General features: G+C 45.5%; 1 protein-coding gene across 2 annotated transcripts in view; it reads left to right on the plus strand.

Annotated features, from left to right (window-relative positions):
• Nucleotides 1-12,573, plus strand: part of LMAN1 (lectin, mannose binding 1) — a 57,126-nt gene extending 44,553 nt beyond the window's left edge. For both annotated transcript variants that reach the window (XM_063959367.1, XM_063959356.1), the window contains exons 11-13: nt 6,712-6,859; nt 9,219-9,334; nt 10,129-12,573. In XM_063959367.1, coding sequence (XP_063815437.1) covers nt 6,712-6,859; nt 9,219-9,334; nt 10,129-10,165 — 301 coding nt within the window. In that variant the 3' untranslated portion in view covers nt 10,166-12,573. The remainder of the gene's footprint in view (nt 1-6,711; nt 6,860-9,218; nt 9,335-10,128) is intronic.
• The last annotated feature ends 7,175 nt before the right edge of the window (nt 12,574-19,748 follow it).

Genomic DNA, 19,748 nt, shown 5'->3' on the forward strand with positions numbered 1-19,748 from the left:
TGCCCGAACGAGAAGGGTGCACAACTAGGTGGCTCTCCTGAGCTGCTTAGTGAAAAGTTTAGTTTTTAGGTTTTTTATTTTCAGTGAGACCTGCTGGCAACAGGCTCACTGCATCGAGGGACTAAGGGGAGAAGAAGCGAACTCACCTGCGTGCAGAGTGGATTGGGCTTCTTAGGCTACTGGACATTAGCTCCAGAGGGACCGATCACAGGCCCAGCCATGGATGGGTCCCAGAGCCGCGCCGCCGGCCCCCTTACAGAGTCAGAAGACAGAAGAGGTCCGGGAAATCGGCGGCAGAAGACGTCCTGTTTTCAATAAGGTAGCGCACAGCACCGCAGCTGTGCGCCATTGCTCTCAGCACACTTCACACTCCGGTCACTGAGGGTGCAGGGCGCTGGGGGGGGGGGCGCCCTGAGACGCAATAAAAACACCTTAGATGGCAAAAAATACATCACATATAGCTCCTGGGCTATATGGATGCATTTAACCCCTGCCAGAATACACAGAAAAACGGGAGATAGGCTCCGCCCCCTTCTCGGCGGCCTTATCTCCTCAGCACACTGGCGCCATTTTCCCTCACAGCTCCGTTGGAGGGAAGCTCCCTGGCTCTCCCCTGCAGTCACTACACTACAGAAAGGGTTAAAAAAGAGAGGGGGGCACTAATTAGGCGCAGTATTAAAAATACAGCAGCTATAAGGGGAAAAACACTTATATAAGGTTATCCCTGTATATATATATATATATAGCGCTCTGGTGTGTGCTGGCAAACTCTCCCTTTGTCTCCCCAAAGGGCTAGTGAGGTCCTGTCCTCTATCAGAGCATTCCCTGTGTGTGTGCTGTGTGTCGGTACGTTTGTGTCGACATGTATGAGGAGGAAAATGATGTGGAGACGGAGCAAATTGCCTGTAATAGTGATGTCACCCCCTAGGGGGTCGACACCTGAGTGGATGAACTGTTGGAAGGAATTACGTGACAGTGTCAGCTCTGTATAAAAGACAGTGGTTGACATGAGACAGCCGGCTACTCAGCTTGTGCCTGTCCAGACGTCTCATAGGCCGTCAGGGGCTCTAAAGTGCCCGTTACCTCAGATGGCAGATACAGACGCCGACACGGATACTGACTCCAGTGTCGACGGTGAAGAGACAAATGTGACTTCCAGTAGGGCCACACGTTACATGATTGAGGCAATGAAAAATGTTTTACACATTTCTGATAATACGAGTACCACCAAAAAGGGGTATTATGTTCGGTGAGGAAAAACTACCTGTAGTTTTCCTGAATCTGAGAAATTAAATGAGGTGTGTGATGATGCGTGGGTTTCCCCCGATAACAACTGATAATTTCTAAAATGTTATTGGCATTATATCCTTTCCCGCCAGAGGTTAGGGTGCGTTGGGAAACACCCCCTAGGGTGGGTAAAGCGCTCACACGCTTGTAAGAACAAGGGCTCTACCCTCTCCTGAGATGGCCGCCCTTAAGGATCCTGCTGATAGAAAGCAGGAGGGTATCCTAAAATGTATTTACACACATACTGGTGTTATACTGCGACCAGCAATCGCCTCAGCCTGGATGTGCAGTGCTGGGTTGGCGTGGTCGGATTCCCTGACTGAAAATATTGATACCCTAGATAGGGACAGTATATTATTGCCTATAGAGCATTTAAAAGATGCATTTCTATATATGCGTGATGCACAGCGGAATATTTGCTGACTGGCATCAAGTGTAAGTGCGTTGTCCATTTCTGCCAGAAGAGGGTTATGGACACGACAGTGGTCAGGTGATGCGGTTTCCAAACGGCATTTGGAAGTATTGCCGTATAAAGGGGAGGAGTTATTTGGGGTCGGTCTTTCAGACCTGGTGGCCACGGCAACAGCTGGGAAATCCACGTTTGTACCCCAGGTCGCCTCTCAACATAAGAAGACGCCGTATTATCAGGCGCAGTCCTTTCGTTCCCAGAAGGGCAAGCGGGCAAAAGGTTCCTCATTTCTGCCCCGTGACAGAGGGAGAGGAAAAAGGCTGCAGAAATCAGCCAGTTCCCAGGAACAGAAGCCCTCTCCCGCCTCTGCCAAGCCCTCAGCATGACGCTGGGGCTTTACAAGCAGACTCAGGCACGGTGGGGGCCCGTCTCAATGAATTTCAGCGCGCAGTGGGCTCACTCGCAAGTAGACCCCTGGATCCTTCAGGTGATATCTCAGGGGTACAAATTGGAATTCGAGACGTCTCCCCCTCGCCGTTTTCCTAAAGTCGGCTTTACCGACGTCTCCCTCTGACAGGGAGGCAGTTTTGGAAGCCATTCACAAGCTGTATTCCCAGCAGGTGATAATCAAGGTACCCCTCCTGCAACAGGGAACGGGGTATTATTCCACACTGTTGTGGTACCGAAGCCGGACGGCTCGGTGAGACCGATTCTAAATCTAAAATCTTTGAACACTTACATACGGAGGTTCAAATTCAAGATGGAGTCACTCAGAGCAGTGATTGCGAACCTGGAAGAAGGGGACTACATGATGTCTCGGGACATCAAGGATGCTTACCTTCATGTCCCAATTTACCCTTCTCACCAAGGGTACCTCAGGTTTGTGGTACAGAACTGTCACTATCCGTTTCAGACGCTGCCGTTTGGATGGTCCACGGCACCCCGGGTCTTTACCAAGGTAACGGCCGAAATGATGATACTCCTTCGAAGGAAGGGAGTTTTAGTTATCCCTTACTTGGACGATCTCCTGATAAGGGTAAGATCCAGAGAACAGTTGGAGGTCGGTGTAGCACTATCTCAGGTAGTGTTGCGGCAGCACGGTTGGATTCTCAATATTCCAAAATCGCAGCTGGTTCCGACGACTCGTCTTCTGTTCCTAGGGATGATCCTGGACACAGTCCAGAAAAAGGTGTTTCTCCCGGAGGAGAAAGCCAGGGAGTTATCCGAGCTAGTCAGGAACCTCCTAAAACCGAGCCAAGTCTCAGTGCATCAATGCACAAGGGTTCTGGGAAAAATGGTGGCTTCCTACGAAGCGATTCCATTCGGCAGATTCCACGCAAGAACTTTCCAGTGGGACCTGCTGGACAAATGGTCCGGGTCGCATCTTCAGATGCATCAGCGGATAACCCTGTCACCAAGGACAAGGGTGTCCCTCCTGTGGTGGTTGCAGAGTGCTCATCTTCTAGAGGGCCGCAGATTCGGCATTCAGGACTGGGTAATGGTGACCATGGATGCCAGCCTGCGAGGCTGGGGAGCAGTCACACAGGGAAGGAATTTCCAGGGCTTATGGTCAAGCCTGGAGACATCACTTCACATAAATATCCTGAAGCTAAGGGCCATTTACAATGCTCTAAGCTTAGCAAGACCTCTGCTTCAAGGTCAGCCGGTGTTGATCTAGTCGGACAACATCACGGCAGTCACCCAAGTAAACAGACAGGGTGGCACAAGAAGCAGGAGGGCAATGGCAGAAACTGCAAGGATTCTTCGCTGGGCGGAAAATCATGTGATAGCACTGTCAGCAGTGTTCATTCCGGGAATGGACAACTGGGAAGCAGACTTCCTCAGCAGACCCTCTGGTAACACCGTGGGTGTACCGGTCAGTGTATGTGTTCCATCCTCTGCCTCTCATACACAAGGTACTGAGAATTATAAGATGGAGAGGAGAAAGCACTATATTCGTGGCTCCGGATTGGCCAAGAAGGACTTGGTAACCGGAACTTCAAGAGATGCTCACGGGGGATCCGTGGCCTCTACCTCTAAGAAGGGACCTGCTCCAGCAAGGACCCTGTCTGTTCCAAGACTTACCGCGGCTGCGTTTGACGGCATTGCGGTTGAACGCCGGATCCTGAAGGAAAAAGGCATTCCGGATGAAGTCATCCCTATCCTGATCAAAGCCAGGAAGGATGTAACCGCAAAACATTATCACCGCAATTGGCGAAAATATGTTGCGTGGTGCGAGGCCAGTAAGGCCCGACGGAGGAATTTCAACTGGGTCGATTCCTACATTTCCTGCAAACAGGAGTGTCTATGGGCCTGAAATTGGGGTCCATTAAGGTTCAAATTTCGGCCCTGTCAATTTTCTTCCAAAAAGAACTAGCTTCAGTCCCTGAAGTTCAGACGTTTGTAAAAGGGGTACTGTATATACAGCCTCCTTTTGTGCCTCCAGTGGCACCTTGGGATCTCAATGTAGTTTTTGGGTTCCAAAAGTCACATTGGTTTGAACCACTTAAATCTGTGGAGTTAAAATATCTCACATGGAAGGTGGTCATGCTGTTGGCCCTGGCCTGGGCCAGGCGCGTGTCAGAATTGGCGGCTTTATCCTGTAAAAGCCCTTATCTGATTTTCCATTCGGACAGGGCGGAATTGAGGACTCGTCCTCAGTTTCTCCCTAAGGTGGTTTCAGCGTTTCACCTGAACCAACCTATGGTGGTGCCTGCGGCTACTAGGGACTTGGAGGACTCCAAGTTGCTAGACGTTGTCAGGGCCCTGAAAATATATGTTTCCAGGACGGCTGGAGTCAGAAAATCTGACTCGCTGTTTATCCTGTATGCACCCAACAAGCTGGGTGCTCCTGCTTCTAAGCAGACTATTGCTCGTTGGATTTGTAGTACAATTCAGCTTGCACATTCTGTGGCAGGCCTGCCACAGCCAAAAATCTGTAAATGCCCAATCCACAAGGGAGGTGGGCTCATCTTGGGCGGCTGCCCGAGGGGTCTCGGCTTTACAACTTTGCCGAGCAGCTACTTGGTCAGGAGCAAATACGTTTGTAAAATTCTACAAATTTGATACCCTGGCTGAGGAGGACCTGGAGTTCTCTCATTTGGTGCTGCAGAGTCATCCGCACTCTCCCGCCCGTTTGGGAGCTTTGGTATAATCCCCATGGTCCTTACGGAGTCCCCAGCATCCACTAGGACGTCAGAGAAAATAAGAATTTACTTACCGATAATTCTATTTCTCGTAGTCCGTAGTGGATGCTGGGCGCCCATCCCAAGTGCGGATTGTCTGCAATACTGGTACATAGTTATTGTTACCAAAAATCGGGTTATTGCTGTAGTGAGCCATCTTTTCTAGAGGCTCCTCTGTTATCATGCTGTTAACTGGGTTTAGATCACAAGTTATACGGTGTGATTGGTGTGGCTGGTATGAGTCTTACCCGGGATTCAAAATCCTTCCTTATTGTGTACGCTCGTCCGGGCACAGTATCCTAACTGAGGCTTGGAGGAGGGTCATAGGGGGAGGAGCCAGTGCACACCAGGTAGTCCTAAAGCTTTACTTTTGTGCCCAGACTCCTGCGGAGCCGCTATTCCCCATGGTCCTTACGGAGTCCACAGCATCCACTACGGACTACGAGAAATAGAATTATCGGTAAGTAAATTCTTATTTTTTTTTTACTTTTTCATACTTTTACGATCTATGTGATCTATTGTGGACTATGATTGGGAATAGTAACCTGTGCCAAGCGCAGCAGTAGCGAAGCGAGGCACCTTGCCCGACGCGACCCATGCGAGGGGACATGGTGCACTAATTGGAGTTCCCCATCACTTTACGAAGAAAATTACTCCAAAAAAGGTAAAAAAAAAAAACCAAAACCCTCATATCGCCCTTTTTCAAAGTCGACCTAATGACCCATACCCATCTATAGTAGGATTTGAAGATCTTACCTGAACCCAGTTTAATAGACTAAAATATTGCTTTTATGCCTCTGAGTTGTGTTTTTTTTTTTTTTTTTTTAGTTTTCTTTTATGTGTGGGTCTCCACTGCCCCTGCTTCTGTTTATAATAAGAATAAATAAAATATATATAATGTGTGTTTTATGCAAAGTTCAGCTTCCCACTAATTCCTCGCAGTCTCCGAGAGCCTTGGGTCTGGTTCGGTAAATCTTCTAGCATGCTTCATGCAAAACTCTCGTTGGGTTTGCCTGTGTGCGCTCACCTGCTCATTCATTCACAGACGCCCATTTTCCTTCTCGATCGTTGGCGTTCTGAGCCAGTAGTGCTTTTTAAATCCAGTCCTGTGGACACACTACCAGCACATGTTTTCCAGGTTTCCTTGCAGAATCACAGGGGAAATAAGATGTCAGTCCGTAATGAATACACCTGTGCTCCAGCAATGCAATATGGAAAACACGCGCTGTTATTATGGTCCAAGGACTGAATTTGAGAAGCACTGCTCATAGAGCTTCTATATCTGGGTCTTCATGAAAACAGAACAACATTCCACACAGTTCCCTCTTCCACTCCAGTTTGGTGTTTTCACATTAACCAGGAGATACTGTTTTTGTACTCTTAAATCCGTGGAAACAATGCTTCACTATGCAGACTTCTGATGACTGCAGCTCTCTATCTGTGAAGCGTGCAGGTCCTCTTGTGGCTTCCAGGAGGCCCTTAATTCTTAGTCCTTCCTCCACAACCTACTGAGGGTAGATTTTTACCTACATCAATGTCTACTGTTGGAGATAACCAAATTCTCATACTTCCTGCTAAATCCTTTTCACTAGGGCTGTAGGGAGGGCACCCACCCACGACTGTCACCCATGTTGTACTTTGCGATCTGATTGTTAGTGCAATGACTTGTCTTCTCTTTATGTTTGTCAGTTGAAATTAGGAAAAATAAAATGAAAGCGATTGAAAGTTTTTAGGCCTTGTGAAGGCCCCATATTGGACCATGTATAGAATGATGGCCATATATGGCATAGTGGTCACTTGATTTAATTTGGTTGCTTTCTTGTTGCTCAGGAACACGATGGGTGAGACGTTACGACTGGCGACTGGGAATCAGCACTTGGGCTCCGCCGGCTACGAGACCACACAGCACTTCAATGACATCAAAGAACATCTTCACGTGGTGAAGAGGGACATTGAGCATCTGGTGCAGAAGAACCTGGTAACGTTCTGGCTGCTTATTGCCTTGCAGATGATATCGCAGATGCTTCTGACTTGTTTATTCTGCAGTAACAAGCATTTCCAAAGCTTAAACCTTGCTTATTGTACAGAATGCTAAAATATAAATGAAACATTAGAACCTCCTCCGCTGGGTGTAGTGTAAAAGGGAAAAATTACCTATTTTTAAATCCGTGTCCACTGGTTATTAGGATGGTGTGGAACACCAATATACACTCCTTCTTTTAATCCATCTGGAGGTGGATCTAAGCTAGGTACACCCTATACAATTCTCAGGTCAACCTGTTGGATATTGGGTCATTAGCCTGTTAATTGTTTACTGTGTATGCCGCACCAGGTCCTGTCTAAAACCAGTTCGATTGGCTCTCCAATACACTGTGTGCTGCACTTGCCGCAGTATATTTGTCCCGTCATTCAGAAAGTGCATTATGTACGGACCTTGGCCTGATATATAGTGTATGGAGACACTATATCGACAAGACGATTTAGAATAGAAAAGATCGTTGGGTAGCTTGTACGGTGTATATCGGCTATTTTTTAGATTATTTTTGTCTCTGAATCGCTTAACTAAGAATTCGCAAAGATCAGGGACAGTCGTGAATGTGGTCAAACATGCTGCAGCTTACCCAATTGAGGGGCAGATGTATTAACCTGGAGAAGGCATAAGGAAGTGATAAACCAGTGATATGTGCAAGGTGATAAAGGCACCAGCCAATCAGCTCCAATATGTAAATTAACAGTTAGGATCTGATTGGCTGGTGCCTTTATCACCTTGCACATATCACTGGTTTATCCCTTCCTTATGCCTTCTCCAGGTTAATACATCTGCCCCTGAGTTCTATGTGCGGTACCAAAATAAAAGTTGTCCCCAAAATTATTGAAAATTATGGATTTGGGTCATTTTGGTCCACACCCGTCCAGCAGTGTATTAATATGAGAGGGGATGGGGGGGGGCAAATATATTCAATATGGCAATAGAAGAAGTCCTCTATGAAATGTTAGGCCTAGTGACGTCCTAGCAGGGCTCTGTGCTCCACCTCAAAGCGGTCTTTCTGTGTGTCTGGAGCATGCAGAGACTGGGTGGGAAGGTCCAGTGACCCTAGTGTGTGACTAGCATTGACTTATAGCACTTACTCTGACCGGAGATATAGAATGGCACTACGGAGCGCCCTCTGTTTTTCAGTGATGTTATATGCGTTGGGTATGTGTGACCTGCGGTCAGGAGACCGCCTGTCACAATACAGATGGCGGTATCACGGCTGTCGGATGGCCAGTGGGGGAAGGGGGGGGGATCGGAACGGAACACCTTGCGGGCTTGCTGCGCTTGCCACAGGTTTTATTCCCACTCTATGGGTGTCATGGACACCCACAAGCGGGAATAGTTCCTCTTGGTCGGCAGGCCGACCGTTGGGATTTTCAAAATTCCGGGTTTCCTTAGATGGCAGGATGCAGCAGCTGCGAGATCTCACAAGTCTGTTGGTTTGGTGCAGCTGTCCTCAACCAGTTTTATTGTGCAGAAAAATAGAAATAAGCATCAAAATAAATACCTTGCCGCTAACTATACACAGGATAATTCTTACTCGCTTAAAAAAACAATACAAAACGTTTTTACCAGGCACAGTTCACTGGATTTCTAAAGCAGGTTTCTCTCATAGAGACTCCATAGTCTCTCCTTTTCCCCAAGCAGTGTGAGAGAGCAGTAATAAAACTGACAGTCTTTTTAACACGCTCATACAGTTGAGAGCCCTAATTAGCCTTCTGTGAGGCTAAAAGCCCAAACACCCGAACTGGGCCTAAATGGATGGAGAACCCGCCCTCTCTTCTCACATCCAACCCCAGGACCCTAATCCGGTTCTTACCAAAAGCTCTCAGCAGAACCAAAATGATGGTTTTAAAACACATAGGTACTGTAAGAAACCTTGGGCTCTCATAAGCATCAGTGTTTCGATGCCAACATGCACCATCATCAGAACAATTACAGGAAACAATATTATATTGTAGCAGCTATAACAAGAAAACAAATGCCACTTGCCCCCTTAACATAGGCAAGAGGGATCACAGCCAGAAATGTGGGGCGCCCGATGACGACGTCATGCCGCTTCCAGCGTTACGGAGCTAGGAGACCACCGGAGTCTCTTTAACAGGCGGCAAATTTAGATTTGGCATTGCATCCGTACTTCTAACTTGTTATCACTTGATGCTCTAATTAATGGTTATAGTCTGTAGACTCCTGTCTGGCTGCTAACGTCAGCTTCTGAATGTTCCCTGTCCTCATCTCCTTCCCCCGACCTGTATTTACTACATGGTCTTGATGCTGATAAAAACTTTTTCATTTATTTTAGCCACATGAAAAACAGAAATGTCCGGAAGTCGCCGCCGTTTCCTGCTTGTCTACAACACATTTCTTTATCATTGTAGCTGTGCAGAGTGTATTGTTTATCGGTTACATGATGTACAGGTGAGTAACACACGATCTTCCTCCTCTCGGAGGAATACCCCCCGTATTCTATTTTAAATGGTGAGGATGGTGTAAAAGGGCTTAAAAAACAAACAAACAAAAAAAACGAAAATATTTTAGTTTTAGCTTTATTAATGTTTTGGCCACTGTTTATTACATGACTTCTCATGATTTGGGTGTACTTTTTGTCTCTTGATTGTCTGTCTTTGTTTTATTAATTTTTTTAATGACTACATTATTATTTATACATCGTTATACTGATATACACATTATGCATGTATTGAATAATTTGATTCAGTGTATTTGTTTTATGTGTTAATTTTCAGAAAATTTTGTATTTTGGTATACTATTGTATGGTGACGGAAAATCATTCTGATGTTAGAAAAATACGCATACTTTTGTGGATTTTTTTTTTTTCTTTTCTTACATATGGCCAGGATTACCTGCCGGCATGTTTACTCAGACCCCCCCAACCCCACATTTAGTATGGTTTCTGTACAGAAAGTTCCATATAGGTCTGTCCTATAGTACTACAGAATCCTATATAATAAAAGGCTAACCCTCCTCCTCTATGGAGGGGAATTCAAGTGTTTTTGCGCACTGGCGGGCACTAGATGGCGCCTGACGGAGCAATTCAATTGTCAATTGTTTCTCAGTTCGGCAGCGCACAGCCGCCATCACTAACTGTTATAATGTTCGATTCATTTTTACGAACTGGTAACCAGTGTGTAATATTTATAGTGTCACTGTGTTAACAGTATTTATTTTTTATTATTTTTTATTTCTTTTTCAGAAGTCAGCAAGAAGCAGCAGCTAAAAAGTTCTTTTGATGATATGGAATACCATGGACATCCCATTACGCCTGGAGTATGTTTGTACCAGAAGGACTTTTCAATACAGCTTGGCCAGATTAAATTATTGAATTTCTGGGAAATGAGAACTTTTGGCGATGTATGGTTATACAGATGAGAAAGGGACAAAGAGTGAAAATAGTGTTTGTTTTTATTTTATTTTTAAGAAACAATTCCATCAGAGAGCTCAGTATCTTCACCCGGTTTCTTTCACGTTTGCTTTCTTTCTCCACATCATCCCTTGTTACTCAGGGCAAGACACTGAGGAGGCCTATTTCACCCTAAATGTGCTTTGTTGATGTCCTTTTCTAATTCATCTTGCTGAACTTTCTGATTTGTGATCACGTTTTGGCTGTTGAAAACCACTGAAAGATGTATAATATTCCAGTATTAGTAAAGGGAAGACCCTTATGTAAAGTTAATTCACCTTCAGATGCCTTTTATTAGTTGGCTTCGTTACGCCCTCCTGCAACTTTCACTTTAGTTTGCTTGAAGATTCCGGCTTCCTGCTTTTACCATGTCTCTGCCGTTGGGCAATTTGTTGACACATGTCCTGGAACCCATTACAGCTTTGTGGCGTTTACCAGAGCAGTGAATCTGTACAATGCTGCCCGGTGACAGAGATAAAACTAAAGCGAAAATTGAAAGGAAAATATATGTATTTAGTAAAAGTGGTCGGAGGGCGTGCAGAAGTCAATATGTTGGTTATGTACAGACGGAAACCCACTTTTACTAACATGGCACAATTCTGCTGTAAACCATCACCATACAGTATTTTATGTCACACTTGTTAGTGTCGGACTAATAAAAGCTAATTTATAGAATGTATAGTACATTTGTTGCTTAGCACACCTCGTCGTGCATTGCTCCTTAACAATATAACCTGTAGGTAGTGCAAGCCTTTCAAGTACTTGATGCCTAATAGGTGACATTGATTTATAATGCAAAGCTGACACAGACACCAACACAATCCCGAGCAAGTTATGGCTTCAGGTACTGTTCTGAACATGAATGTATTAATGGAAAATAGTGCGCTACATTTTTTTGGCCCTTTTATAAATCCATTTGTCTGATGCATGGGCATTTTTTGTACATATACCTTTTCCTTTGGTTGCTAGAAATACTAACTTGCATCTCCAAAGTAGGTCATCAACACGTTATACTGGGTTCTGGTAACGTTCGTACGCCGGAGCATCTGTGGCTTTCTCTCTGCTGCTTACGGTTTCATAGCTGCATTTTTTACGAAGGGCTTGGAACATCTTATCTGCCGGTACATGGGACGGTGTCACTCTGACAGTCCTTTGCCACGTTGGTCCCTGCCCTTACACTAACTGTTTTATGTGTCGACTGTAGACTACCTGTGATCAGACATGCTGAGAGTTGTAGTTCTGTAACTTTAGAAGCTCAGACAGGCCAAGATTTGTGCAGTGTCGACTACTTGGATATCTAGCTGCGTGAAGACAGGACAGGCCGTGACAGAGGTTTGTGATCACTGCTACAACCGTGGCCTTTCGGCGGTTCAGGGGCTGCTTGCCTTCAGCAGTTGTTCTTCGTCCATAGTACTGGACTAGCATTAATGGGAGGCATAGTAGTGCTACTGGAATGTATTTCAGCTTGTGTCCCCTCTTTGTCTGTCTTTTATCCTCTCTAAGTGTAAGAACTTTTTACTACGGAAGTTTGGTTCCAATTGCTGCCTGTGGAAGCGTCACCTTTTAGACACAACTGACCTGTGTCTGTTTTAACCAGTCATTTTGCTGCCTTAATATACATTTCATCTCCAGAATATGCGTTTTAGGAATCAAACTCGACATTTCTTATCTGACTGTAGATTGCATCCTCTGATCAATTGAATCCCTATTGTATACATCCAAACCATCTAGGTGTGAGTAACGATATTCAGCTTCGTCACGTCTCAGTGCAGTCACCTGGTCAAGATAAAAAAAAACCTGGAAGTCCTCTAAAGAAGCTACAGCAATGTCAGAACTTGTGAGCACTCTGTGCATCCTGCATTTTGTAATTGTGTTTTTGTAAAAAAAAAAGTGTCTCTCTGCCCGTGTGACTTGTATAAATCCGAGAGGAGACTGCAGTTGACCTGTATAAAATGAATGTTTGAAACCAGTACTGACAAAAAAAAAAACAAAAAAAACAGTATTTCCTATAATAGATGCAATATATTTTTTGTTTGTGTTTGTTTGAATTGTTAATTTGGAAATCTGCAATTGTAGATTTTTTTTTTTTTTCCTGCTTGTAAATGTTTGGCATTGAAAAAAAAAATGCCACCAGTGTTATAGAACGGTACAGCATCATTGCCCAACGTATTACCAAAAAGAGGGTGATATCGTTTTTAACCAATAATAAATTCAATAAAATTTTGTTTCTGGGTTTAACTTTTGAACATAAGAAATGTCATTTATCATCTATGGTGTAATCCAGGAGAAAGTGCTGAAGATATGTGTTATATCCAGTGCCTGACTATGGGGGTAATTCCAAGTTGATCGCAGCTTCAAGTTTGTTAGCAATTGGGCAAAACCATGTGCACTGCAGGGGAGGCAGATATAACATGTGCAGAGAGAGATAGATTTGGGTGTGGTGTGTTCAATCTGCAATCTAAATTGCAGTGTAAAAATAAAGCAGCCAGTATTTACCCTGCACAGAAACAAAATAACCCACCCAAATCTAACTCTCTCTGCACATGTTATATCTGTCCCCCCTGCAGTGCACATGGTTTTGCCCAACTGCTAAAAAATTTCCTGCTGCGATCAACTTGGAATTACCCCCTATGTTCCACTGCCTGCGTCTTTAGTTACCGTATTGGTTAATTCAGCGTAGAGGCCCAACAAGTCAAGCGTTTTCGTATTAAATGGCATTTATCATTTTCTCTTTTTTTTTTTTTCAAAAGTTTTTTTTATTGACCGGTGAGTTAACAATCGGACAAAATGATACAACATGCATTACATAGCATTGTAACATAGACATTTAATGACAATAATTATTATACTCCGTGTAAGCCCTAGGTAATACTAGTGTTGGAGCAGTAGAGGAAGTGAATCAACATCAAAATTGTAAAAGATCTAGCTAGCATGTGGAAGTAGGATAGCGCCTTAAGCTCAAAAAGGAGCTACGGAGTCCAGAGTCTCTAGCAAGTACCACTTAGTGTCTTTGAAACATTTTCGTTGGGCTTCCTTTGTAACCTGGGGGAGGGTCCGGACATAGGGTAGCCAAATATGGAAGTATTTCTCGGTCAATTTGTCTTTTTGTAAAGCGGTATTGGTCCAGTCTAGATGGAATAGATGAGAGATCCTAGGGTGTAATAATGAGATGGGGATATGATCAGTGGAGATCCATTGTGAAAGGATCGTCTTTTTGGTAGCGGCCGCCAGTTTAATTAATAAAATACGTTGTCCCTTGGACAGACCGGTGTTGGGTGGTTTCGGGAATATGCCCCAGAATGCCCACGTCTTAGTGATGGTAAATTGTAACTGTAAGTCGGTCGTGATATATGATTGGAGTGCCTGCCAAAGTGTACGTACCTTGGGGCATGACCACAGACAGTGTACAAGGTCTGTTTCTGGAGCAGTGCACTTGAAACAATGCGTTGAGGGGGCTGCTCCGATGAGGTATCGTAGCTTGGGAGTGATATTTGCTCTATGTAGAATTTTCTGGTGCATTTCTGAGTATGAAACTGAACCTAGTGTTTTAGCTAAGTAGGTGTTGGCCTCTAAAATCAGCTTCATGGTGAGATCTGGGAATTCCAGTTTCCATTTTAGGAGGCCTACTGAGCCGGATTCCATGTTTAATAGAGTGCGGGAGTGTGTGTATATGAGCGCTGTAGAAAAATTACCATTTGGGGTGTGTCGTAGTGTTTTGTCCAGGGTGTGGGAGGTGTCTTGCCTAGATAGCAAAGATGTGACCTTTTGCGCATAGCTACATGCTTGAAGAAAGGGAAAGAATGGGATTCGTAAGGATGGAAAATGTGCCATAATTTGGGAGTGTGTAAGTAGGGTCAGAGTTTCGGTATGCAGAAAATGATGAATGAATTTTAGACCTCCTTCGTACCAAGTCTGAAATATGGGGGATGTAGTGTGAGGCTTGAAGTCTGGGTTACCCCAGAGAGGTAGGAACAGCGATATATATCGTGATATTTTTAGTCTTGAGCGAATCTGTCGCCAGGCAGCACAGGTAGAGGAGACAAGTATATTGTCTGCCACACAGTGTGGTATGGAAGTAGGGGTGGTGTGTAACAGGGACACCAAAGTCTGAGAGGGGGTAAAAGATTGTTCCAGGTGTGTGTTGGCATATATGTCTCGACCGCCAATCCAGTCTAAAGCGATCCTGTAGTTGGCTGCCAAGGCATAGGAGTGAAGGCATGATAAATTTAAGCCTCCTAGAAAGCGAGGTTGGCGTAATTTGAATAATGAGAATCGAGGGTGCTTGTCCGCCCAAATAAATTTGGACAGTGCTTTGTCCAATTGAGCTAGCATGTGTTTAGGCGGGATCAGCGGGAGCATCTGTAATACATAAAGGAAGCCGGGAAAGCTTATCATTTTATACAAGTGACTCCTGCCAGTACTGTATATGTGAGAGGAAGGTGGCTCCATCTGGCAAAATCTGTATATGTCCTAGCGAATAGTGGGGGATAATTAAGTGAGTATAGCTTGGATGGGTGATCAGGGAATAAAATCCCTAAGTAGGTAATAAAATTGTTTGTGGCCCAGTGAAATGGGAACGTGTCTCCCCAACCTGTTTTCATTGAGGGAAAGAAAGCCAAGGCTTCCGTTTTGGAGTGATTAATTTTAAATCCGGAAACTAGTTCAAATGAGTCTAGAATGTAAAGTAAGTGTGATATGGCTATTCGGGGGTTGCTAAAGTAAAATGTCATCTGCAAATGCTGAGAATTTAATTTCATGATCAGCCAGTTTTATGCCGTGCCATCTGTGTTCTCTATAGAAATGGCGAAGGGTCCAAGGCCAAGTTAAATAAGAGGGGGTATAAGGGGCATCCCTGTCTAGTACCTCGATATAAGGAGAATAGTCTCGAGTTGTGACCATTTACTGTCAAAAAGGCCTGGGGTGTTTGATAGATGTGAAATACCTTAATAAAATCAGGACCGAAATTTTGAAGTCCAAGTAATCTGTCTATGTGGGCCCAAGATACTCTGTCAAAGGCTTTGTCTGCATCACAGCTCAGCACCATATTGTCCTGCTCTAATGAATCATGTGTTTTATACATAGCTGCCAGCAATGAGCGAACATTATGTACTGAGTGTCTATTACGCATGAATCCTGTCTGGGCAGGATGTAGCAGTTTGGGTAAAATCACTTGGAGACGGGTGGCAAGAATCTTTGTGAATATTTTAAAGTCTTGGTTTAGTAGCGAGATTGGCTGGTAGGATGAAACTAATGTATGGTCTTTATTAGGTTTAGGGAGGACTATGACTCGTGCTGTGTTAAAGCCTGTCGGGGCAGGGTGTCCCGTCAAGAGCGCATTATATAGTTGCCTGAGGTGTTCACTTAAATGTGGGAGAAGTAGCTTACAGTAGGCTGCCGACATACCGTCGGGACCTGGGGATTTCCCATTTGCTAGAGATTTGATAGTCGATTCCAATTCTGCTGCAGTAACGGGGTTTGTAAGAAATTCTCTATCGCTCACAGGCTAATCTCAGAGAGCGTGGGGAGATTAGCCTGTGTCAAAAAGTCCATGCCAGCCGTAGGGTGGTCGGGTGGTGCGGTGTATAATTTCTCAAAGAAAGTCAGAAAAGTGTTGCTAATCTGTTCCTGTGTCACTGAGGGGGGTCCGCCTGCGTCTCTAATTGAGGAGATATGTTTAGGCGTTGCATGGGTTTTTACCATGTTTGCCAATAACTTCCCCGGGCGATTGCCATAGCGAAAATATTTGTTAGATTGGAAGGAGAGGAATAGCTTGGCCTGTTCAGCACAGAGGGTATCGTGTATCAGTTTGGTGTCTTTATATAATTTCCTGTTAGTCTCAGATGGATCAGTCAACAGTTGGGAGTAGGCCGAAGCGACCGGGAGGGATGCCTCTGCCATCCTTTCTCGAAGTTGTCTCTTTCTGGTGGCAACATATGAAATCATTTGCCCTCTAAGAATGGGTTTAGAGGCCTGCCAGAAGAGATTTATGTCATTAATATGTGCTGCGTTATCATGTGTGTAATTGAGATATGATTGTGACAAAAAGAGTTTGGAGTCCTCAGAAGTGGCGAGGTATTCAGGGAATCTCCAGATGTAGAAGTATTGTCGGGGTGTGGTTAACGTTATTGTCAAGGTGATGGGGGCATGGTCAGATATGAGAATACTAGCTATGGAGTCTATTATTCTATGTATCGAAGAGGCAGGTATTAGCCAATAATCTAATCTGGAGAATATTTTGTGGGGGTGTGAGAAGAAGGAATATTCCCTAGAGTCAGGGTGGAGAAATCTCCATGGGTCCAGAAGTTGTAAAGAGTCCTGCATTAGGGACAGGGAGGGTGGCATGGATCTATTGCAGTTTAGCTGTCTGGGGCCACCAGATACATCTAGTAGCGGATCCATTGCAATATTAAGGTCTCCCCCTACAATCAGAACTCCCTCCATCCAGTCCTGTAGTTTAACAAAGATATCAGAGAAAAAGGAATCATTTGGTCCTGTAGGGGCGTAAATACATGCTAGAGTAAAAAGCTCTCCTTCGACTTCCATCTTTAGAAACAAAAACCTGCCCTCAGGGTCCACCCAATCATCCTTAAACTTATAGTTCAAAGATCTACGAAATAGAAGAAGTACTCCCCTTGTTTTAGTAGTATAGGAAGCGCTTCTGAAGGCTCCAACCCAGGTATCTCTAAGTGTATTGGGGTCATTGAGACGCCAGTGCGTCTCCTGCAAAAATACTATTTCAGGATGGAATTTTTTGAGGTGTCAAAATCTTTTTCCTTTTGATTGGTGTGTTCAGACCCTCTACGTTCCACGAGACCAATTTAAGAGACGTCTTTGAGCCATCCGTAGAGGCCCCAGTGTCCCCAGGGGCTGGCATCATCCAATGCCCAGTCTAGTGGAACGCAGAAGGAGAAGCCACAAGCGAAAGTCCAATCCCCCGTCCCAGCACGCAAGGGGTGGACAAGAATAGCATGTCGGGCAAACTAACTGAGTTAGAGTACACATACAATAACTAAACAATGTAATGCAAAAAGAAAACGGTAGCCTAGGCCACCAGTCATAACATTTTTAAAATTTTTGAACCCGAGAAGACAGTAATAATAACCGTCCAACTGTAACAGGAACTCTAGTTTGATTAGAGAAAGGGGAGGGGAAAAAAGGTGATAGGAGAAATTGAATAAAGGGACCCCACCATGCCCGCATCTGCGGCAGGCGTGGAGAATTCCCATTTAACCCTGTGTGTAATAACCATATTGCAACAACCATGTGTTATCCATTAGTAAAAAGGAAAAGATAAAATAACATGGAAAGATACTTAAGTCTAGGAGAGTCAATCTGCATCGTCCATTCAAGAGTTAGACTGTAAGGATGAGAGAGATTTGAGAAAGTTCCGAGCAGAATCTGGCGTGTCGAAGAAATTAGGTTTGCCTGCGTGGAAGATTCTCAGTTTTGCCGGGTATAGGAGAGCAAATCTGATGTTTTTAGCATAGAGTTCCTTGCATACAGGGGAGAACTCTCGTCGTTGCGTCGAAACTTGAAAGGAAAAGTCCTGGAAAAGAAGCAGCTTGGATTCTTCATATCGTAGGTCAGAACGTTTGCGGTAGGCTTCCATGATCTTCACTTTGTCAAGGTAGTTTAGTAGCTTAAAAATTACTGGTCTAGGACGTGACTGGGAGGATTGTGAAGACTGCCTGTCGGGGCCAATGCGGTGGGCTCGTTCTACCAGGTAAGAGGTGGGGGAGGGGGGCAGGTCAAGGGCTGTGGGGAGCCAGCGAGTAACCAAGTCCAGTAGATCTGCCTGTCTAACGGATTCTGGCAGACCAATCAGGCGTAAGTTGTGCCGGCGATTCCGGTTTTCTAAATCTATCTTGTCGGTCATGGCTACTAGGGTGTTGTCGTGCGTTTGTTGTTGGGATTGAATCGTTTGATAATCATCTTCCAAGGTAGATATTCGGTCTTCGGCCTCAGCCAGGCGTTGAGTGTGTTGGGTCAGTTGAGCTGCTGCAGACGTAATTGCCTCCATTAGAGGTGCTAATTTTGCATCCAGTAAAGGTGATATTATGTCTGATATTTCTCTGGCTCTCTGTATTGAGGATGGACTAGCCTGGATGTCAGCAGCCACCATGTCGTCAGTGACTTGCCTGCCCGGACAGGATGGAGACCCCTGTAGAATAGGGCTGAGCTCCCTCTCTTTAGTCGTTGATTTATTTTTGTTTTGAGAGTTCTTATTTGCGCGGAGCGTTTTGGACACGTATTTTTCCATGGTGGGGGATCTGGTCCAATCGTGGTGTCATGCAAGGGGCTCAATGACCACAGATGTATCGCTGGAAATTAGAAGTCCCTTGGGAGTACGTCAGGTAGGGTCTGGAGGAGTGGGTACGGGACCAGGGGGAAAAGCACTATGAGGATTATGTGTTGTTTTGTCCAAGCAGGACGCAGGTCAGGGAGGCACATGTACAGCAGTGGGGGAAGGGAGATGGGGGAGGAAGATCTACTTGTGAGGACAGCAAGGTCTGGGCCCAGGTAGCGACCAGCGTGGTACTTGGAAGACTCCTTGTTCTGTTTTTGTTTTGATTTTTGAATTTGGTCTGTTGGTGGAGATTGTTGCTTATGGAGTCACAGCTGGAGGGTGATAGGCTATCAGCATCGTCACCGGCATTAGCTGAGTGATGGTCCCGATCAGTGGGGATCGGGACTGAGTCCTGTATGTCCTCTAAGGGGCAAGAGGGTTCAGGCAGTCTATGCTGTCAGCCAGGGAAGTAGGGAATTGCTTCTGCGGTGGTGAGGTGGGGTTCTGTTTCACTTATCTGTGTTGCGCTGAGGGGTGCTGTCAGCCAGTGATACGTGATATGGGATCCAAGGGGCTGGCAAATGAGCACCGCGGGGTGCAGTGAACGGCCAGGGATCCCTCAGGCAGCCGGGTCAACGTGTTCCACGAGACCCAAAAAGGCTGCCGTCATCTATTGCACACCGCTTGTGTGCGTTCCGGTGGGTGTGGTGTGGGGGGGGGGGGAGCGAACCGGGGTCTATGCCACTATGCTCTGGGGTATCGTGCCCCCAAAGTCTCTAGGCAAGAACAGGAAAGAGGGGTTTAATCAGTGTTGGCTAGGAGCTATAAAAAAAAAAAACCCTGTCCGCCCTGGTTAGTAGCTAGGCCACGACCCCAGCCTAGCAGCTCTTATTATTGGCACTTTGCCAGCACTTAAAATGGCGCCGCCAGGCTCCAATCCCGGGCCTCTGTAGCTCCGGTTCCCGTGCCCCCGTCTGTTGCGTTGGTGGAAGTGGGGAGTTCCTCTGCAGGCCAGGGTCCCCCCCTCACTGCACTGCAGTGGGGAACGGAGATCAGGGGACAGACGCGGGAGGCAGCGCTAGCCGCGTCCCATCCAGGGAGTACAGCCGCGCACGCTCCCGCCTCT

The sequence above is a fragment of the Pseudophryne corroboree genome, chromosome 1 (genome assembly GCF_028390025.1).
Source record: "Pseudophryne corroboree isolate aPseCor3 chromosome 1, aPseCor3.hap2, whole genome shotgun sequence".
Taxonomy (NCBI): domain Eukaryota; kingdom Metazoa; phylum Chordata; class Amphibia; order Anura; family Myobatrachidae; genus Pseudophryne; species Pseudophryne corroboree.